The 23,524-nt window shown below is 42.0% G+C and overlaps 1 protein-coding gene across 2 annotated transcripts in view; it reads right to left on the bottom strand.

The window, feature by feature from the left end:
- CACNA1E (calcium voltage-gated channel subunit alpha1 E) overlaps positions 1-23,524 on the bottom strand; it is a 360,811-nt gene that overhangs the window by 117,320 nt on the left and 219,967 nt on the right. For both annotated transcript variants that reach the window (XM_066261292.1, XM_066261291.1), the window contains one exon: positions 19,218-19,321. In XM_066261292.1, coding sequence (XP_066117389.1) covers positions 19,218-19,321 — 104 coding nt within the window. The remainder of the gene's footprint in view (positions 1-19,217; positions 19,322-23,524) is intronic.

Below are 23,524 nucleotides of genomic sequence, written 5' to 3'. Positions count from 1 at the left end.
CTATGTTGTGACCAGAGCCACTCTAGCACCTGAGGCAGAGGCCACAGAGCCATCCCCAGCGCCCGGGCCATCTTTGCTCCAATGGAGCCTTGGCTGCAGGAGGGGAAGAGAGAGAAGTGTTCAAGGTGCTGTTCTCGGTTATCTGCTGTAGCCCCACTGGCTGTGCAGACGTGCTCAGACTAACGGCCGCTAGTCTGTTAAGAGAGGAAGGAGAGGGGGAAGGGTGGAGAAGCAGATGGGCGCTTCTCCTGTGTGCCCTGGCTGGGAATCGAACCCGGGACTTCTGCACGCCAGGCCGACGCTCTACCACTGAGCCAATCGGCCAGGGCCTGCCAAAGTATTTTAATGCATGATCAGAGGAGTGTTTCTTCCACTTAACTCCCTCTATTTAAAAAAAAAAAGTGATCTTGTGTCTTCTTTCTTTAATTCTTGGTGCCAGATACCTGCTGGTAGAGGTACTAAGTGGTAATAAGAGCGCTGCTCTCTTGTATTGTATTTGATCAGCGGGTAACTTGGTCTAAAGTAGGGGTAGTCAACCTTTTTATACCTACCGCCCACTTTTGTATCTCTGTTAGTAGTAAAATTTTCTAACCGCCCATCGGTTCCACAGTAATGGTGATTTATAAAGTAAGGAAGTAACTTTACTTTATAAAATTTATAAAGCAGAGTTACAGCAAGTTAAAGCATATAATAATAATTACTTACCAAGTACTTTATGTTGGATTTTTGCTAAGTTTAGCAGAATAAATCTTTATAAAACAACTTACTATATAGTTAAGTCTATCTTTTTATTTATACTTTGGTTGCTCCGCTACCACCCACCATGGAAGCTGGAACACCCACTAGTGGGCGGTAGGGACCAGGTTGACTACCACTGGTCTAAAGGAAAGTAGAATGTGAAAACATGGTGGCGAGGTGATGGAGGAGCTATCTCTCCGTGTACAGCACAGAAGGTTCTGGGGGTACAGGGTGGGTGGGTGGGGGTTGGGGAAGGGCCACATCCCATTTTACTGACATTCCAGTCATTTTGTTTGGGTTAGGGGGCCTCTTCTGGTTGGGTCAAGTTCAGCTTATGAACTTGTCAGCTGGTAAATAGATTAGTTATCAAGTTGAGTTTAATATGGGAAAGAGTAAGGGGCCCCTTTAGTGGGGTTCCCATTGGGGTCACTCTTGTTCCCCCAAATGCTCTCAATAGTTATTCATTTCCCGGACCCTCTGTAAAGCACAGCTTCCCAATGCTCTCCCTGCCTATCAGAGTTTGCTTCTTCAACAGGGAAAAGTAATTTCAATATTTATGCTAAATGAAGAATATTTTGGGATGCAATGATAATTAAGTGTTGAGCATCTACTTGACACCAAGTGGAAAATAAAGAACTTTTAATTCTACTATGTACAACTCTTAACAGCATAGAAACTTAACAGCTATAAATGGCAAGCACCCAGTATATAACCACGTTGTGAAGACTGTGATTATCAGCCGAGGAAATTGGAAGGTATTATTTCAGCCACCTAACGTGTGCACGTGTCTATGAGTGCACAGAAAACACACCTAATTATAGGGCCTTGACTATGGGCTATAAGCTCAGAATGAAGCAAGGCTCTAACTATTACGAATTTCCATGTGGTGAAATCAATTACTATGAGATGTCACAGATCAGAAAGAGAAACACAGGCTCAAGCAAAAAAAGTTTCTCCTAATCTCAAAAAGCCTAAGATTGGCATAAGAGCTATAGTGAAATAAATGAGCATATGGAATGCATTATGACAGGGATAATAAAGAAGCCAATAAAAGCCCCCTCAAATAGAAACAACTTGGGTCACATCCATCCTACTGATAATGACAAATGTTCCCCCTTTCTCCTTGTAATAGAGAAGGTCTAAGCACAGCTCTTAGTACCGTCCCTTGACATTAGCAAAATAATGGAGTTCTACTACAGTAACTTGTGCTCAGCTCTTCAACTAGTATTAAACATGGGATACAGGGGAATTATGCCCATGGAAAACAATCCCAAAATTGCAGGAACATTCCTATGAATACAGCCATCCCACATTTTGAAAGGTGGCCTTTGATTTGTTCACTGGAGGGTGTCCACTGGGAGCCACTGTAAGGCCGTTCATTATACTTGCTAAGTCCTGGGAAAGGGAAGGTGAATTCACCACGGTACCTGCCTTCATAATCCTATGAAAGGAGCAAAGAGCTCTACAAATAACTATAAAATAAAACAAGTGCTCTAATAGATTATACATAGTGCAAGGAGAACACAAAGGAGGAAACTTAAGGAGAACTTGACCTTGAAAGATGATTCAGAGTTCCCCAGTCAAATAGGCAGGTGGGTAGAGAGGGTTATGAGATCGGTTATTTCTAGGCAAAGGGAACAAAAAAATGGAGGAGCATGTACCCAGGAAATCCAGGAAAAGAGTGTGTGGCAGGCTAAAGGAGAAGGAATGTGGGATTGAGGCTGGAAAGGTAGGCTAGGTTAAGCTTTGAGAGGTTATGCAAGACGAGGACCATTAATTCAGACTCTTTAATAAATTGACAATGAGAGAAGCTAGTAGTTGATGCTGTGTTTGTGATCATTCTGTTTGTTTTAAAGTCTTTAACTGTTAAAAGTTAACTCTATAGCCATCATTTCTACCCATTAAATGTTGTTTTTTTGTTATTTTGCTTTTCCTGAGAATTTACTGGTCTATAATATTTAAAAGAATGCAATTTATTCAATAATCATTGGCCTACACCATTTATACAGTATTGTCTTAAAATTGCAACATAAATTTGTGATACTTATTAACGTTCAATTATTCATTATTATATAATTTTTTCAGCTAGCTGGTAAGCACATTGAAAAGCCAGAACTGTCAGATATTGCTGGCATATATGTAAAATGGTACAGCCACTCTGGAAAACAGTCGGCAGTTTCTTATAAACTTACACATGTCCTTACCATGTGATCCAGCAACTACGCTCTTGGGTATTTATCTCAGAGAAAAAAGAAACTTATGTTCACACAGAAACCTGTCCACAACTGTTTACAGCAACTTTATCTGTAATAGCTCAAAACAGAAAAATACAACCCAAACGTCCCCTAGGATTGCACAGTTAAACAAATGGTGGTACATCCATACCATGGAATAGTATTCAGAAATAAACAGAAACGAACTATTGATACATGCAAAGACCTGATGGGTTTCAAGGAAATTATGCGGAGTGAAAAAAAAAAGTCCATCTCAAAAGATTATATACTGTCTGATTCCAGTTATCGATATATAAGATTTTTTTAAATGACAAAATTAGAGATACAGAACAATGGCTATCCCGGGTTGTGGGAAGTGGGTAGAGAAAAGCGGGGTGATTTACCAAGAGGAAGTATGAGGGAGTCCTGCGATGGACCAGTTCTGCACCTTGGTTGCAGTGGTGGTTACACAAATCTATGATCAAATTGCACGGCACTACACGCACACCACGCACATACATACACCCAGGTAAAACTGGTGAAATCTAAATAAGTTCTGTGGGTTTCACCAATGTCAATTTCCTCGTTGTAGTACTTCATTACAGTCACACAAAATGTTATCATTGGTGGAAACCAGGTGAATGAAGGGTGCATGAGATCCCCTTAAACTTTTTTTTTTGGGGGGGGTAACTTCCTGCAACTCCATAATTATTTCAAAACAAGTTTTAAAAAGTTTTTTAAACTATCCAGGTCCTCTATATTACCAACTTCAACAGCTACTTTTCAGTCAACTTTGTACTGGGTCCCCGTGACTCATTCAACATTTGTGGTTTTCTCAATTCTTTTTGAAACCCTGTATTTCTTTGTTCTCTGTGACATGATGATTTCCTGATATCCTCTTGATCAATCTTGATATTCCAACTCTTTCATGGTTTGTGTTTCTTTTCCTCTCTCCATGCCCTCTGTGGATAACCTTATCTATTTTTACCATTTTCCCTATCACGTACTGACAATGTTATTTCTTTTCTCCCTTTGTTCTTAAAACATAGACATTGGCTGATCATATCTACTAGTTCGACCATCCTGCACCTCAAATACTGTCTGGAACTGAACTCATCTTCCTCCTAGCACAAGAGGTGTATTTCTTTGTCTATTATTCATCTCAGTACATGGAACCAACGTTCTCCAAGACATTCGCAGCTGAGTCTGATCTATGCTAGAATGATCTTCCCTCACCCATTACAGCCAATCATTTATGGTGTCCTGACTATTTTACCACCTCAGGGGTTCACCTGTCTTCCCTTTATATTTCTGCTATCAGTGCCTAAGTCTTCATTTTCTATTCTACAACTAAATCTTTTTTATAGTCTTATCACAAATAAATCACTTTTTTTTTTACCACCTTTCCTAATCCTCCATAGACTCAATTTAACATTCAAAACTAACTCAAGTTGTGTCTTTTGATCTTACTAAGGAATTATGGCAGCCAGTATATTTTTATTTTTACAAATTCAAATTTATCAGTTGGTTCCTTAATGGCTTATTGATTTGGATTATGCTTAGAAAGGCCTTCCCCCTTGGAGACTTTTTAAATGTCCCTGATCTCTTCGAAAACGTTTATGGTTTAATTTTAAAAATGTATGTACTTGTTCCACCTGCAATTTATTTTGGTATAAAATATGAGAGACAGATTCAATTCAATTTTTTTCTTTCCATGTGACTGCCCAGTTATCAATACCATTCGCTGAATAATTTATCTTCACTAACTTGAAATGACACATACATATGATAAATTCCCACATACCAGGTGGGGCAAAAGTAGGTTTAGATACGATGGAATACTACTCAGCCATAAGAAATGATGACATCGGATCATTTACAATAACATGGATGGACCTTGATAACATTATACAGAGTGAAATAAGTAAATCAGAAAAAAACTAAGAACTATATGAATCCATACATAGAAGGGACATAAAAATGAGACTCAGAGACATGAACAAAAATGTGATGGCAACAGGGGTGGGGGGTGGGGGGAGGGGGGATGGGGTGAAGAAGGAGAGAGGGGTTGGGGGAAGGAAGGGGCACAAAGAAAACCAGATAGAAGGTGACAGAAGACAATTTGACTTTGGGGGAGGGGTATACAGCACAATCAAATGTCAAAATAATCTAGAGATGTTTTCTCTCAACATATGTACCCTGATTTATCAATGTCACTGCATTAAATTTAATAAAAAAAATTTTTTTAAGTAGGTTTAGAGTTGTTTTCATGGAAAATAATACAATAATAACTAATAATTCAAGAATAAACTTTTGTGTATTATAAACCTACTTTTGCCCCACCCTGTATATACTGAGTCCCCCTTTCATCCTCTTATTCCTACATCATATCATACTGTTTCAATTATTATAGCTCTAGGATATATGGTGCTACTTATAGAAAAAGTCCGTTACTCACTGTTCTTTCTAAAAAACATCCTGGCTATTCTTACATACTTAGGTGTTCAGATCCATTTCCATTTAGTAAAGTAAAAAGTTAATTTGTGTTTATTAATATTAAAGTCAGAGACTACTTTATGAGAAATAGACATTTTTGTGAATTGAAGTATTCCTTTTTTCAAGAACAGAGTTTGTTTTTTCATTTACCTAAATGAGACTATACAACTCTTAGAATCTCCTCATACTGCAATGCAAGCTTCATGAGAGAGGACTTTATTTTCTTCTCTGCTATACTCCTAACTTCTAAAACACTGCATGGCACAAAACAGAAACTAATACCTATTTGTTGAAAAACTGAACAAAGGAACATATAAATGATTATAAATAATTAAGGTACACAAATCATGTAATTACAACATCTAATTAGGGAAGACGCCTTTAGTCATGGAAGCAGGCTGGTATAGAGTAGGGAGAACATTTATTTATATTTTTAATTTTTATTTATTTATTTTAATGAGAGAGGAAGGAAGAGAGAGAGAGACAGGAATATTGATCTGTTCCTGTATGTCCCCTGACTGGGGATTGAACCAGCAACCTGTACGCTTTGGGTAGATGCTCCAACCAACTGAGCCAGGGCAAGTAGGGAGAACATTTAAAGAGGCAACTGCTGGCCCTGGATATAGTTCAAGATACCTTCCAAAAGTGGAATCAGTAGGTGCATCTCTGAGCAATGAGATGCAAAAGGTAACTGGAAAGGAAGTCTGAGATTAACTAAGGCTACCATCTTGGATAATGCATGTGATCAAAGAAAACAGAGGAAGAATACAGGAGAGCAATGGGTGTGTTCAGCGGTGGGGGAGGAGAATGAGACAATGAAATCAACTGGGACATCCTGCATTTGAGACACCCAAGAGATATCTAAGCAAAGGTGTACCCTCTGGAGCTTAGAAGCAGACAGGTAAATTAAAATCTGGGTCTCTGTTAGCAAAGCCATCTTCTTAAACATTACTTCAAATTACACTAAACATTACTTCATATTATACTATTCTATTAAGTAAATATTAGCTCCTCCTCTAAAAAGCAGATAATTAAAAGGAGATTTTTTAAAAATGGAAATATTCTTGAAATAGGTTTAAATATTGCACGCAAGTGTGCAGTATAGTGTGCACGGTGCCAGACAAATTCAGAGAAATGTCACAGTCTGGGTTTCTTAAGTACTTCATGTAAAGACAAAACCTACAGTACAGTATGAACACACCGAGTTTGAGCGTGAATACAAAGCATCATGTACATAAGTGAAAATTTGTATATATGTGTGTATAGCTATGCATACACAAACATATGAATAGAGGTGTTGGGGATGAACCTATACTGTTAGGGTATGGCAGAGGAGGTCACAAAATTGTTTCAGCCAGCTGGGACTGGGCCAACTAGAAATTCCATGAGCAAAAACCCTTTATCAGAGAATGGAGGTTTTTATATTTGGCTGCTTTCTTCCCATCACCAGAATGTCACTGAATAAAGTCCCAATCTAATTGTTCAAATTTCACCATAAAAAGGATAAGTCCACGTAAAACTGTACCTTGTTTTGGTCATTTACCGTGATTCATCCTACTCACTGATTTCCTGATTCTTTTTCCCTTAACACATTGACCCTGCCTCTCGGAGTTCACCTTTCCAGGTATGACTGTTAACTTCTACCAGGTCCGACCTCACCACTCCGTCCCCATCACACGTCTTCAGCCAATTACCCTCCTGCCTTGGCCCAGGCCCCCGGAACCACCTATCCTGGTCCAGCCTCTGCTTCCTCAGATAGATAAAAGGGCACTGGAGCTTAATTTTTAAGAGGAAACAGAATTTAGATAATGATTTTTTAAAAAGCTAGAGCCTCCCCCCCCAAAAAAAAAAACAGCAACGTCACATGTCCCATGCACAATCTCAGCCAATACGTTATCAATATGGGACAATTTCAGGATACTGGCACTGGTGATACATCTTCCTAATTTATTAATACATCCTAAAATGGGGAGGACTAGTCTAGAAAATAGAGATGACATTTGCAAGCACAAGAATATAAGTTCCATAAAGGCAGAGAATGTTTAATTCCAGCACCCAGAACAGTATCTAACACACAGTAGGTACTCAATAGATGTGTGTTGACTTAATAAATTCCAAAGAGCACTTTGTTGTGTTATATCATGCTTGGAAACCACACCCTGATATTTTAAGTAGAGGCCAAGCTGCCAAGATTCCACTGGACATATCCAACTCCATACTGGTAAACAGTCTTTTTGCAACAAGAAACACTGGACTGAGGGTCAGGGCTCCTTGCTTTTAGATTGATGACTGAGGGCATGCCACTTGTTCACTTTGAGTGTCAATCTCCTTATTTGTAAAGTAACAATAAGACACTCCCTAGGGTCACGGCTAGAATCAAACAAACGAATGCATATGAAAATGCTTCCTGAGTGGATAGCTCTAAAGAAAGGAAGGGTAACAGGGTTAGTCTTTTTCCGCTCCTAACAGACTTAATTGCCCACTATTCCCAACAGGATAATAGCTTTAACTATTCCTGAAAAGTGACTATTCCCTAAGTGGTCAGCAAACTCATTAGTCCACAGAGCCAAATAGCAACAGTATAACGATTGAAATTTCTTTTGAGAGCAAAATTTTTAAAACTTAAAATATATACTGTAGGTAGGTACATTCCTTATCGAGGTAGCGCCCACATGTGGTATTTTGTGGAAGAGCCACACTCAAGGGGCCAAAGAGCTTCATGTGGCTCACGAGCTGCAGTTTGCCGACCAAGGTGCCTAACTATTTGCTACATATGACATAAAAGGGTTAATATCCGTACCATACAAATAGATCTTTTAATTTCCTATGAGAAAGTCATAGATGCCAATAGGAAAATGGGCAAAAGAAATGAGCAATTAAAAAAATAAATAGCAGTGTGAAAAAAAGTCCCACCTGTGACCATTACTTGGCTGTCACACCTGCAGGCTGTAACACCTATCAGCCCACAGAGCAAATAGCCTTTCCGGTGTTTTTTCCTGGACCTCCACCACCAGTGATTACACTCCTGACTCTAAGATGTCAGCTCCTCCCTCAGTCCTCTGCCATCCAATTCTGCAAGTCACAAGGGGTACGCAGTCTCCTAAGAGAAGCCTGATGCTACTGGTTTCCCTTCAAGTTGGCCTTTATTTATTGAGCACACGAACAAGGCCCGAGGATGTGGGGAGACATCTGAATACGTGGAAAGCCACCTCCAGCACAAAACAACTCCTAACAGATGATAGAGCCATTCGTAACTCCAACGCAGGGAGACAGGAAGTCATGGGGACAGGAAAGCTCTGTGCCTCTCTGGCTGTGCTGCCTTAGGCGAGACTCTTACACTCTCTCTGCCTCCATTTTCCTCATTTAAAAAATGGGGTTAACAACAAACAGTACGTGACTCTCGAGGCTGTGATTAAAATGAATCAAAATAATGTATATAAAGTATTCAGCCCAGTACAGCTTTCAATAAAGGCTAGCTCTTGCCTTTAGTATTATTAAGTTCTATAACAAAACTGAATGATGTTATTATGTGTAATAAGTTTTTATAACGGACAGGTACGTAGTGCTGTAGGGAAGTATGGGAGAAAGATGTAACTCCTAACTACAGAAGGGAGTCGGGTATGGATGGATTTGGGAAGAGCTCATGAAAGAGGTCAAAGCTGAAACAGGCTGTGATGGATGAGGAGAAATTCAACAAGGGGCCCATGTGGGGTATGGGGGTTGGGCTCAGGGGTCCACTGTTACTGTTCTCAGTTGGGTGCCATGGAGGGTCAGGACTACCAGTGGTCCCTGAACACAGCTGAGCACATGCTAATTGACACAGTGGGGGTACTTGGTAGGTAAGAAGAATGGCTCTTTCCCAGTCCCAGCAACTGAGGTTCACAGAGACTAAGTGTTGACTCTCTTCCAGTATTTAACATGCACAATCTGATCTAGTTTCCCCAACAATTCCATACAGTGAATACTAGCACCCTTGCTTGCTATGGGTCAACAGGCTATGGAAATGTGAAGTGACTTGCCTAAGGTCATAGAGATGGCAAGTGATGGAAATGGGATTTGAACCGGATACAGTTTACAGAGTCTGTATTTTAGGAGCAGGTAGTACCTGCAGGGCAAAAAAAAAAAAAAAAAAAAAGAGCATGTGGACAGGGAGCCAGAGGACCTAGGCTAAAGTCAAGTTCTGCCACTACATAGCGGGGTGTGACCTCAGGAAGTCGCTTAACTCTCTATCTGGAGTTCCTCCATTGTAATATGGAGGCCAGGAGCAAGTGCCACTTAACAGTTCATTCTATCTCAGTATTTTCTTATTATGCCCTATATACAGTTTCCCCAACTGACATATACACCAGCATTGTGCGGAAATACAGACTCTTTCAACAAACTCTCACAGCTTTGGATGTGACCCCTGTGGTCACACAACTCACCCAGGAAAGTGTCCCTCTAGTCAGGGAGGGAACTCTGGTCATCATACCGTGTTTAACATGGAATCTCTGTCCGCAGGACTGGGAAGCACCACATGTCCTGGTCACCTCCAATGGGCCCCTTCATTTCCATCACCTTCTGCTGAACTAGATGCCAGGTCATTTCCTTCCAAAAAAAAAGACGTTTCAACTATATGGAGGATGTGTTCGAGAACAGAGGTGTTTGAGCCTGGCAGACCTCAGTCCAAATTCTGATCCTGCTGCTTAATAGCTTTGTGAACTCAGGCCAATTACCAAACCTCCTTGTCAGTGGCCCCGTTTGTAAAAGAAGATAGCAATACTTCATAGGGTCATTGTGAGCATTAAATGAAGCTATGTCTGTCATGGGATTGGCAGTGTTTGGTCCACAGTAGTCTCTATAAACTTAGATTAGAGGAAAAAAAAAACCCCAACTTAAAGCAAACCCTATACTACTACCATGAATAGGAGGTGTGTTAGGCTTTCTCAAACTCAGTCCACAATCATTTTTTTTTTTTTGCTCAAAACCTTTGCCTTCTGTTCTTCCCCAGCCACCTAGTGGCTCAGTTCAGGAATCTAGCAACAGTCCCAGAGCCTTCTGGCCCCCTTCTGCCCTCACTGTACTCCCCGACACACCCACTAGTCTCCGAGTCATGCAGACGCTGTCCCGCCAACACCTCCTGGATGTGGCCCATGCTCTCCACGGCCACTCCCTGTTCTCCTTCAGGCCGCACTGCTTCTCTCCCCAGCTGCTGCTCCTCATGCATCTCCCCCTCTGCCCTTCTGTGTACCTTCTCCAGGGTGATCACCTTTTGGTGCAAACTGGTCAGCTTCCAAGCTTCTGGGATCACGTTCAAAGTCACTAGCTCAGCCCATGTGAAGGGCCCTTCACAAGGAGCCTCTGCCTCTAGTTTCGTCTCCTCGACTTCCCCCATTGTGTTTCTGTCAATCACTCGGCATGGCCTTTTATGCCTTCTTGACTATCAACCTACCGGAATGTCCTCCTCTTCTGGCTAGCCATTACTCATTCTTCAAAAATACACATTGATGTCACCTTCTTCACCCAGCCTTGCCTGATTCTTGCCCCCTTCTAATTTTTGTGCCCACCCTGTGCCATCTCTTGACCTAGACTATAAGCTCCTTGAGGGTAGCAGCAGGTAACATTCCGCAAACAGGTAACATACAGTCACCGTCGGCTGAGTGAAGGACTGAGTTTCTACCAGGTGATTCCAGTATGAGAATCCTGGCAGGAGAAATCTCCTGTGGTTTGTCCACACCCTTATCTCGGCCAGTCCCCTTCCAGATCATACACACGTCAAACTAATGCCCATTAATCTCTCAGTGAGCTCATCTGGACCACTGGGTTGGGCATGAATAATTTCCTTCTTGAGATGACCAGCCATTCCTGCCTCAACTCAGGCCTGGGAAATACTCAGGGCCACCTGCTGATATTCAGAGAGAGGCAATGGCAGGTGCCTCACAAGATCCAAGGCTGAATACTGAAGGCACACTTGTTAGTCTCTTCCTTGTGGACAGGGCCTCAGTCCTACTCATTTTTTGTATCCTCAGCTATGCCTTGCAAGACAGCAGGTACCCAAAATCTGTGACATATGTGAATCTTAAATATGTGACATATGAATATTAAATAAATAGCTCTTGACAGGAATAGCATTCTGGATCTAGTTAAACTTGGACTCCATTACATGCATTTTGAATGAATCCCTTAATCTAAGTATCTCTTTAGTTTATTCATTGTTGTAATCCCAGAGTCTAGCAAGGTATAAAAATTAGGGGATCAGGGAATGTGCAGATACTCCAGTACTTTCAGCCTTTGGTATAGCGCATTTTCACCAATGAAATAAAAGTTGGTTTTGCATCTCATTTGCATAACCAAACAACTTTCTTTGACTTGTTTGCTTCTCTGATGTTGTTTAATTAAAAAAATCAAATGGTTCTTTTTTTTATCGCTTCATATTCATTTTGAAATATCCCCTAATTTTTGTGAACAGTATATATACAGTAAATACTCAATAAATATTTGTGGAATTGTGCTGAATTGTCAAACATACTTAGCAAATGAGTTGGTAGCAAGACAAGTTATTGTCTTGCTTTTATGGGAGCCACTCCACTCAATCACGAGATGCAACCAGAGCATTCCTTTCCCAATGTGAGCAGTTCACCACTCCCCATTAGTCCATGGGGCAAGAGGACCTGAACATGGCTCTTGGCACCCTCTACCTTGTATGTACCAGCTCATGTTGTGTACATGAAGACCAGTGTGTGTGAATAACTGTGTATCAGTGTGCGTACACATTAAAACTCACATCTACATCCACGGTCAGGATGATGTTTTAGGTTTAACCCCTGGCAGACTTTCTCTAGTTGTGCCCCCTGCATAGTACCATTGTTCCTGGATGGAGGCCACCTGGTATATTAAAATAACTACCTAACCAGAAGGTGAGAAACTGTAACCTCTGGCCCCATAACCTCTGCCAGTAACTATTTGGAGAGTCACACCTCCAAATCCCCCTCGTCTCATCTTCTGAATGAAGACAGCTCTACCTCCTGTGCAAGAAACAAATAAGATCATGGGAGCAAAGATGCTTTGAACTAAGACATGCTATACACGCACAAAGCTACCCATTGCTCTCCGCATGCCTTTGTAAGCAGTCTCTGGCCTGGCTGTCCCTGCCCCAGTTTGAGGACAATGCAAACGTTCCCCAAGCCTACCTCCTTCTCTCCAGAAGCATGGGAGCAGTGGGTAGAGGTGGTGGGACCGTGGGGGGTCACTTCTGTCTGTGTGAGCCTTCTTCCCTGCAGCACCTGACCGACTCCAGGACGTGCTTGCAGTCCTGGTCTGTTTCCACAGAGACAGGAAGCTCTGCTTCTCCTCAAGACAAAGCTAATGGTTTCCATCAAATCCCATTTCTTCCAAGACATGTAAGAATGCTGCAATGCCTCTATACACACTTCCTCTTTAAATACACCAAAGCCGACAAACACACCTTGTGGCCTTCCTTCTACTAACACCTGTGGCCCTGGCACTATGCCGCTACCATTGTCACACATGGTACCCGTGGGCCATGGCCACCAGCAACCCCTGTCACCTGGACTCTTCTTGTCCCTTGCTCGATACAGGGGTACCTCCTTCCACTGCCTGCTCTCTGCTTTATGAAATTGTTGGCACATAACATCCAAACTGCCTGCAGCTCACTGGGAACATGCCCACTGGAGACAAAGCCTTCAGAGCTTGTCCCTGGCTCTCAAGTGCAACTCCCAACCATGCCCTCACTCGGAGGAGAAAGCCCACATCCCATCCTGAGGCGTGTGAAGTCCTACCGAGCGGGAGCAGAGCCCAAGGCCTGCCCATTTCTGCACACAGAACCAGCTGTGGAGCTGTCTGCAGACGCTGGTGAAAACCCCACCCCGTGTGTGCTGAGTACCAGAATGTGACAAAGAAACCTGGATGGGAATAACTCAGTCCCCTACTGTCAACACTCCTCTAAATGTCAGAATGCATTCACACCAGCTGTTGCCAGCTGCTGTTGTCACTTCCTAGGCTCCCCTAGAACTGCTAAGGAGGCAAATGTCACTTCAGTTCTGTTTCCTCTTGCAACCCGAAGGGGCTGCCTCCCTGTCCGAGAGGAGCTGATGGCCTCATGACTGGTTTGAACCAAACGTGATAGCCACCCAGACCTAACATGTGCAGAAAACCAAGGCCTCTGCTTACAGAGAGAACTGCGGCCCTGTCTCAGAGGGAAGGAAGCAGGCTCAGAGGCACTTGTCCAAATGCACAAGGCTAATGAGAGGCAGAGTTAGGCTCTCCTCCGTGACTGACGGCTGTCTCACCCAACGTGCCTCTCTTCCCATTTGGAGAAGGATGTAGGAGATTTTAAAAATGCCATTCCAAAGCAGAGAGTCCACCAGTGTGGATATTCTCAGACACAGGAACTGTCTTGTAGGGCGGTGCTCTGTCCCACTTCCCGCCCTGTGAACTTGAACCCATACTGGAGTCTTATCTGAACACCAACAACGTTTTAGCATAGCACCTCCTTTCTCGCTCTTCCGATACTAAGGATCTGACTTGAGTTTCTAAACTAAGAATGAGTAATGATCAAGAACATCAGGTAAGCTCACACTAACCAGAGAGCCCTACCCTCGACCCCTCAGTAGAAATACAAGAAGAAAGACTATGGTCAGGCCCCAGCTGTAAGCAGTCACTGAGGGGAGCATTTGAGTTCCTGGCAGTTATGTGGAGAGAATTATCTAGAGCAGTGCTTGGGTGTGAAGGATGTCAATAAATGTGTCATGAATGAGTAAATACAAAAGAAATTCCATGACATCTTACAACTCTCAACTCCAGATACACACTATTGAAAACTCCTTCACCCTATCTCCTGTTTTTTCTTCACAATCATTTCCTAAGTCACCACAGGCTCTTAGCCCACCGAGTTGGACAACTGTGGTTGTTTCTACCTTCATCCTCTACTGAATCTGGTCTCTGCTCATGCCAATCCCTTCCCCACAGATGCCGGACCAATGATCTTATATATGCCTCCAGTCCAACACCTTTCTGACTGTGCAATTTTTACTTTCAAATTTAAATTCTATTTTCTCAAAGTAATGCATGTTAAGTTTTAAATTCAAATACTTTTAAAAGACTGGTAATAAAAAGAATAGCAGCTCAGAGCCTCACCCCCCACCTTTCCAATCTCTGAATCTAACTCCCCGGAGAAAAGCACTGACAATTCTTTTTTACCTGTTTCTTCTGGTATTCACTTCTAATTTTCTAAATATTACACCTATACAACTGCTATTTCTTGATCTTTCAATTTTAGATATTACTTAAAGAATTCCTCACTGTGGAATCTAAGATTTTAATCCTTGACATTCTTTTCCCCTCCCCCATCCTCTCAAGGAGATGACAGCACCGTGGAAGCTATCTGGGAATGCAGTTTGACCATGTAAATGTGGCTGACATCCTATCTGTATCAAGGGCTTACTATGCTTCTGCTTCTTTAGTGGTAACACGTTTGCATTTTGTGGAATTAATGCTTAGATCAGGGGGTGTATATATATATACACAAATACATGTGTGTGTACATCCACGCACATATATTCATATGTATATAGTTTGAAAAAAACCATTCAACTTTTTTTGAATATAATAATCATCAGGGGATATATTAGCTTTATATTTTTTCTAAACAGATTTTTTTAAGCCCTCTGTCATCCTACTAATATCTGAACCTGCTTCTCTCTTGGCCTCTGATAGCTTCAATCCTCATCATCCTGGGGATTAAATTAAATCCTCTCCTCTATTACATCCCTTGTTTCCATGAGTATTATGTCCTTCTCTTTCATCAGTTACTTCCTTCTTTTTAGTAACTCACATTCTCTAGAAACTTCTTCAGAAAGAGTGTATCTCAAAATATTGCTCTTCTAGCCTCACAAATAATTGCTATTTGGGCTGGGTATAGACTTCTAAACTGGGATTTTTTTTTCCTTCAGAAAGTTTTAGGCACTTCTCTATTGTTTTCTAACTTTTTATGTCATTTAGAAACCCAAAGACACCCTAATTCATAATTCTTTGTGGGTAAAATCCACCCCCCTCTCAGTCACCAGAAGTTTTTAGAATATTCTCTTCACCCAGATGCTCTGAAACTTCACAATGTTTCATCTTCTGGGGTCTCTTGGCATTGGTCATGCTGAGGGCTCAGGGGACATTTTCATTATACATCGTTCCCTTTTATCTCCATACCCACTTCCCATCTTCCTGCCACACAAACTACCACTAACAACATAGTCAATGTCTACTTTTTATTTAGATGAATTTTTACAAACTGTATTGTGTGCATGTATTTTTATTTATATAAATGATATATCACACAGTTTCCTTCTTATTTTCTATAAATTCTGTTTTTATGATATTCTATGTTTCCATGTGAACGTGGTAACTGCAGACTACATCATGGGATGCATCCAGTGGTTTTCCCATCTACTCTCCCAGTCATGGATACGGAGGTTGCCTCCGACTCCCCAGCAGCAAAAAACAATGTTGGAAAGAGTATTCTTGCACATGTCTTAACGAGTCCTGTAACCTGGTAATGTCAGTTTACTGGTGCTGGGAACGTTTGGGATATTTTTCTTTGTTAATTTCTTCTTTTGCATTTTATGTAACCCTTATTAGTTGAATGCTTGACCTATCCTCTGATTATCTTATTTTTAAATTTTTTTGACATTAGAAAGACAGGAAGAGAGAGGAAGGGAGAGAAGAGTGGAGGGAGGGAGAGAGAAAGAGAGAGACACACACAGGAACCTAGAATTGTTCCTGTATGTGCCCTGACCAAGGATCAAACAGGCAACTTCTGCACTTCAAGACAAAATTCTAACCAATCGTGGGCCAGGGTTGGTTATCTTATTTTTGTTCTATTTTTTCTACAATTTCATCAATTTTATATTCCAATCATTTATTATCTTTTAATTTTTATAACACATTTTTACATTAATTCATTTTACAGTAATGTCCAAGAACTCTTAACTGTTAAATGTCTTCTCTTCATAGCAGTCTGTTATTTTGTGGATGAAGTTATTTCTCATCTATGTCTGCTGATACCAATTTTATCTTTTAAAAGTTATCTTCTGCTCTCTGCATTGTTTCTATTTCCTCAGGCTCCTTTTTTCATTTATTTTGTTTTTGGCCTTTGTGTTAGACATTTTCTTCGAAGTATAATGATATCTAACTGTGTGTTCATATTTAAAAGCAAGGCACAAAAAGCTTATTAGAAACTGTGTGCATGGTTGGGGCTTGTAGAATGGTGGGTATTGTGTGTTTGTGTTAAAAGGTACCCCCCACCCCTACCAAAAAAAAACCCTAAAACAGTAATTCTTGGAATCTATAACTGATACCTGATTTAGAAAAAGGGCCTTTGCAGATATAATCAAGAATCATGAGATGAAGAAGTCATCCTGGATAATCCAGTAAGTGTCCTCATAAGAGAGGTAGTCAGAAGAGAGGAGGCAATGTGACCACAGGGGCAGAGACAGGAGTGACACAGCCACAAGCCAAGGAACGCCTGCAGCTAGCAGAGGCCATAAGAGGAAGGAAAGAAATGCTCCCCTACAGTCCTCAGAGGGAGTAGAGTCCTACTAGAGTTTGGACCTCCAGCCTCCAGAACCATGACAGAATTCATTTCTCTCACAGTTTTAAGCCACCTGCATATGATGATTTGTTTTGGCAGACACAGGACATGGATACCGTGAGCCCCACTGAAGGTAATGGGTGGGAACCCTTTCTCTGGTCACCCTCATTCATCAGTATACATAGATCTTTTCTCTTAAGCTTAATAGTTTTCCTACAGAGGAAGTGAACTCCCCACCGACGCTACGAGCTCCTGCCAGATGGTGCCATTTCTGAGAGATACAGTAGCAGTGGGCTGGGAGTGCTGAAATGCGGTCTGGGGGTTTCCACTTAACCCTTCTGTTCCCACCACAGCATATTAATGCCCCCACACACACACACCTGCTATTCCTTTCCCAGCTTCTCCCATTCAGCCTCCACAGGGAGTGGTAAGACTTCTGACTTTGTCTGGGCAAAGGCTGGGTGGCAAACACCTGTCAGCACTGTGTGGGAAGAGGGCTGCCGAGTGTTCTTTACAAGGACTTTTCACCAATGCTCTTATTTTTACCACCACCCAGACCAGACATACCTGGTGCCTCTAATTCTCAAGCCTTACTCAGGCTCTGTGAGGTTCTGACGGACACACATGTTGCTTTGTTTTTATTGGCATTCTCCACCCAAGACAATTAAATCTCAGCTTTTCCACCACCAGGTCAGTGACCATTTGTTCTCTACCCTCAAAAATTTTGCTGAAATCTCTCATCTGTTGTCATTTCTTCTGTTCTTTCTATCACCGTGCCCATCTTAAAATTTACTTCCTATGTTAGTTACAAGAGATTCCAAGTTGGTTCAACCTTCCATGTTTAAACTCTACCATCACCTTATAAATTTTCACTTGAAGAACTTATGTCACTCAGACAAGGAAGTTCAATTTTGCTTAGGAAAATGTAAGACTCTCTAAAATCGACCCCTGCTTTAGCCCTCTCATTATATGCCTTTCATTTCCCAAAGTGAGATTCCCGCTCTGATTAAACGTGGTTGGAGTAACTTCACTCCCCATGACAAGTCCCCTCTCTTTATCTTCGGTTATGTTGTGGCGCTCCACTTCCTGGAATGTTTATGCCTATGTTTTCTATTTTATCTTATTACATACATAACCACAGATCCAACCCAAACTGGTCCTATCCTGTTTCTAACAAAACCCAGAATGAAAGTTTAAACCTTGGATACACCACATACAACAAACACTTGTGGGCCCTTAATTGCTCCCCACTATAGAACCAAAGACCAGGACACGACCAGGACATGACCAGAACCTGAATGCCTGAACTCTTTCAGAAGAGAAGCATCCACTATCCAGGGAGATCCGGTACTGAAACCCCTTGTATCTTGCCCCAAACCTCTGAGTGGGAGACAGAGTAGGGCCTTGCCTCAGTCTCCTTCCCAGTCAACCTTGCAATAAAAGTTTTTTTCGTTTTTCTCAAAAGCTGATGCCATAGTATTGGCTTCTATGTGCCTAAGGCAGTGAGCCCTTGCTTAGTAACACATATATTTTATATTCCAAACAAAATCCCAATACTTCAAGAAACCACCTCTGATGACTTCAGAGGATATAGATTTGTCCCTTCCCCAAAATAAATTATCTGTATCTCATATTAGTCAGTAAAAGAACACCCATTCTCTGTTTTAAGTAGTTGTGTTGTCCTCTCCTCAAAACATAAGGTCCTTAAAGGCAGGAATAGGGCCTTACACATCATGTGCTCTTCCCAATGCGCCCCATGGCATTGGACACTGAGCACTTGCTGACTGATGTACACTAAGCCACACCCCAAATATGGCATCTGATGTCCAACCCACGCTAAAGTAAGAATCTCTGGAGGGTAGAGCCGACATCTTATTCAACGTTATATCCCTAACAACCAGCACAGAGTGTGACACAGAAGGTCTATGACTGCTGAGGGACTAAATGAAAAGATGGGTGGTCAAGTGACCTCTCATTGTACTCAGTCTCAAGATTTTTTACTTCCTAAGAATAATAAAGATGATTAGAAAGACAGTTCACTACTGCCTTCCCCACATCAGGAACACCGCTGGGCACAGAGGGGCTGCTCAGTAGATATCGTCTACATGCAGCTTCAATGAGTCAAGCTGCTGTGAGTCAGAAGCATTGGTTTACGGTTAGAAATAGGTTAAAAGGAACACGTGGCTTACCCGGAAAGCACTCCCAGGACTAGGTTGAGAACAAAGAAGGAGCCAATGATGATGAGGGGGATGAAGTACAGCCAATTCCAGGTGGCTCCTAAGGCATCATTGGTCTGAAAGAAAGAAAAATGGTTCCTTAATAATTCATCAAAACCACGTGCCAGCTGAAGGCCTCCATTCTCGCAGCTTCCCACTCAGGATGATGTGACAAGCACAGTGCAGTCCAGTTCAACATTGCCTTGTTCCCCTCCCAACCTGGTGCTGCTGGTGGTTAGCTCATTCTCCCATATGCGTACTGAAGGACATTGCGTCAGCCTCCTGTAACATCCTAAGTTGGAAGAGTCTAACACCCTCACTTAACAGATGAGAGAACAGAACGCAAAAAGGTCAACTACTTTCCCAAGATCATGCGAATAGTCACTGGTTTTGCAGTGTTTGATGATGGGGGTTCTAAGTTTTTGCGTTCTATCCTAATAAATTGGACAAATTCTCAAAAAGACGGACAGGCTGTGTCCATCATTCTGTTCCACTGATGCTGGCCAAGGCCTTGGCAGGATTGCTTGGGAGAAATTAGGGTCATCCACATCCTGTGCAGCCCCTGACCTGACCTCTGGCTTGCTTTCTTCCATCCTAGCCCCCTAGTACCGAGCTGCCCCAGGCCTGGCCGAGCAAGGCTCTGGACAGAATGAGGAATAAATCTAGACTTGAAGAGTGATCCCTTGCTCCCTTCCTAATGTTAATGCACAGTCACCTGAAAATGCATGACTATCCATATTCTAGATTCTTCTACCACAAGTTAGATGTAAGGCTCTTGAATGGTGGGGGCTGAGGGAGCATTATACCACCTGACTTAGCCAACAGAAGCAACTCTTAGCGGGGAGTCTTACTAGGACCTTAAACAGGGTCCGGGCATTTTGAAAAGTCCTCTGGAGCCTCTCAACAAAGCTTCACCTTGACTCTCCCATGATATCAACCCCAGATCTTTCCAAATAGTCTCCTTGAATCATCTTTTACACATGCAGGGTTTTCAAATCTTACCTCCCCCCCCACACACACACACAAAACCTTTAATACCTGATTGAAACTCTATGGAAAGATGGTTTATCCCTGATTCACTGGAGAAAAAGGCATCCCAGTCAAATGCTTACCCCCAATTCACAGACTAATCTAGTAAAACAAGCCTATGAACTCAGCCTTTCTATGGCAAAGTGTTTCTTGTCCCTGTGGTTTACCTTCCACTAAACTTGGCAAACATATTTTGATTCATGGAACTCACGCTTTCTGTGGACACCTAATGACAGTCTACCTTGTTTTTCTTCCAAGTTATGTCACTTCCATTCTGCCTCCCATTCAAACATGTCAGTCCATAGACAATAGGCTCCCACTGGTAATTAGGGCAGCCTGGACAGATTTTTCCATTAAAAAGAGCTTTTGGGGCAACCTCTTGGGGCACGAAAGACCAAACTTGTGTCTTTTGTGTTGTCCCTACACTGTTCAGAGAGATATGATTGCTAATGTAACAAAATAAAAGTTAAACACAACTTTCTGAACTGGATAGGGCAAAGACAGGGGTCTGCTAATTTCAAGGTATGGGATCTAACTCTTTGTGTCCACTAGGTCTGCTCCGTTAAATGTAAGCAAGGAAAATGTGAGCCAGCCCTCAGCACAAACTGCCTCTAATTCAGATACATGCCAAAAGACTCAAAGGCTTTGAGTGGACGTAGAAAACTTTTTCTCTGAGATAATTGAGACATGGGCCCTCCTGTGCACTGCAGGATTGGCTGAATGATACCAGTACAGCTAGCTCTGTCTTTACTCATGATTATGAGTGCAACAGTTTGTAAACTAGTTAGCTCAGACATTCACCAGTGGTGCTCAAATTGACAAGTTTCAGTCACTCTATGGCTTAGCCCAGTGGTTCTCAAAACTTTTTAAAGATGAGGCACATTTAAAATCCTACAAATAATTGTAGGCGCACTATATACAAATTTCTGAGAAATATGTTATAATAATTAAGTCAAATATTAAAGAAAAAATATAAACTCCAAGCGTGCTTTTATGGTAATTAAACAAAATAAATATGACAAAATTAAATTTATTCTGACATTAAAAAATTTTTGTTACATCTTTTGAGTTATGCTTTTTAGAATTCGTAAAAAAGAGGGGCTAAAAATTTTTAAAAAGTTATTTTTTTATATATAGATACATTCTTAGTAAGATTTAGTAAATTTGGCAGGTCCCGGCATGAATGTGTTAAGTTTTTTTATTCTTGTGTTTATGAGAAACATGAGCCTGATGTGTCCTAGCGATTTCTTCAATGTTTGGGCATATATTTGAAAGGCAAACTTTCATTACCTCATCAATACATTGAAGAATTCCTCTTTTACTCTTAATTGTGTTGAGTGCAGAAAACCCCCACCATACATATCATCTTAACTTGACACCAAAGGATAGAAGAAACTTGCCTCTCTAGTCTTTCCAGGGAACATGGTGGGTAGTGTAAACAATCCAGCACCACAGCTTAACAGCCTTTTGCAACCTAATCAGGCAAGTGAGGTGGAGGGTTGGGCAGATTGCCAGTTTATAGCCAATTCCCCACACCTCTGTCCCCCAAAAATCTAAACTTCAAAAACCCTGTTGGTTTTTTGGTCCCCAATAGGCACATACAGTGTGTCTGTAAAGTTATGGTGCACTTTTGACCGGTCACAGGAAAGCAACAAAAGACGATAGAAATGTGAAATCTACACCAAATAAAAGGAAAACTCTCCCAGTTTCATACCTATTCAGTGCAGTTCGATGTGGGCTCACGCACAGATTTTTTAGAGCTCCTTAGGTAGCTATCCCGTATAGCCTCTATAGACTCGTCACTGACTGATGGCCTACCAGAACGGGGTTTCTCCACCAAACTGCCGGTTTCCTTCAACTGCTTATCCCACCAAGTAATGTTATTCCTATGTAGTGGCGCTTCGTTATAAACTCGCTGATATTCACGTTGCACTTTGGTCACGGATTCGAATTTAGCGAGCCACAGAACACACTGAACTTTCCTCTGTACTGTCCACATCTCGACTGGCATGGCCATGGGCTACTCCGCTGTATACATGGTGTTACGTCATCATCTGCGCATGTGCACATGCTGCCACATCATCCTACAGAAACTGGGAGGGTTTTCCTTTTACTTGGTGCAGATTTCACATTTCTATCATCTTTTGTTGCTTTCCTATGACCAACAGTGCACCATGACTTTACGGACACACTGTATTTCTCTGGAATACCATAGGGTGCACCAGTGCACCCTGGCACACACTTTGAGAACCACTGGCTTAGCCAGGCCCCCCATTGGCCTTTTTTGTCAGCAAGGACCGAGTCTGCTCCTAGCACCCTGATCAGGCCTCAGCTGCCAATAAACACTAGCTGATGTCAGTGACGATAATTTGTGACCTTTAAGGTGCCTTTGGGCTCAGGAGGGACTGAGCGACAGTTTGGCGAATGCTAAAGCCATTCCAGTCAGGTGACCGTGTGTCAGAGATGTTGTAGTGTGAAGAGCGCTCCCCCAACGGTGCTCTCGTTGCTAGCTCTCAGTGGGATGTTCGTGTGTTCTGTGGGAAACGGGCTTCTGCAACTTGGGCGGCACAAATGAGATCTTCCCTTTCATGTGCGAGAAGACCCACACTAAATGGACGTTACCTTTGCTCACTCCATCATTTTCTACTCTTCCTTGATTATGAAAGCCCCTTTCTCAAAGAAAATGCGTGAACATACCAGGAAATCGAGCCTGCGAAGTGCAGGAATGACTCCCCTCACTGCCCCAGAGTGTGGGGTCCGATTCTCCCAAAAGTACCAACGATGAACAGCAATCTTCTTATTCACAGTTTTGTGAGAATGTCTTGGTTTTGCTGCAACCCACCTTAAGCCAAGAACCTTAACTCGTTTCTGTGCCTAATACCTAACAAAGTGGCAAACACAGCAGCTCAATTGATCAATAAACAACCACAATCTGAATAAGATGATTCTCATGTTGGAAATATATCCTCCCCCAAAAATCATTCTGATATCACCCTCTATACCCATGAAGCTCTGTGTGAATTGATTAAAAAAAAAAAAAAAAGAGGCCATCCTCTATGGCACTGGGGCCTGTTGGATGAACAAAAGAGGAGGCTGGGAAGAGGGAGAAAATGTGGGAGGAGGCAGCACCAGGAGGCACTCTGCCCTGGGTGGGGGTTGGGAGGGTTGTTGTTAAAGATGACTGACACTTTAAAAGGTTCTTCTGGAGAAAGCAGCTTGACAGCCCAGAGATTATTCACAAACCTTTTAAT

The sequence above is a fragment of the Saccopteryx bilineata genome, chromosome 2, assembly GCF_036850765.1.
Source record: "Saccopteryx bilineata isolate mSacBil1 chromosome 2, mSacBil1_pri_phased_curated, whole genome shotgun sequence".
Taxonomy (NCBI): Eukaryota; Metazoa; Chordata; class Mammalia; order Chiroptera; family Emballonuridae; genus Saccopteryx; species Saccopteryx bilineata.
Note: the sequence above shows the minus strand (reverse complement) of the source record. Positions and strands in the feature narration are given on the sequence as shown.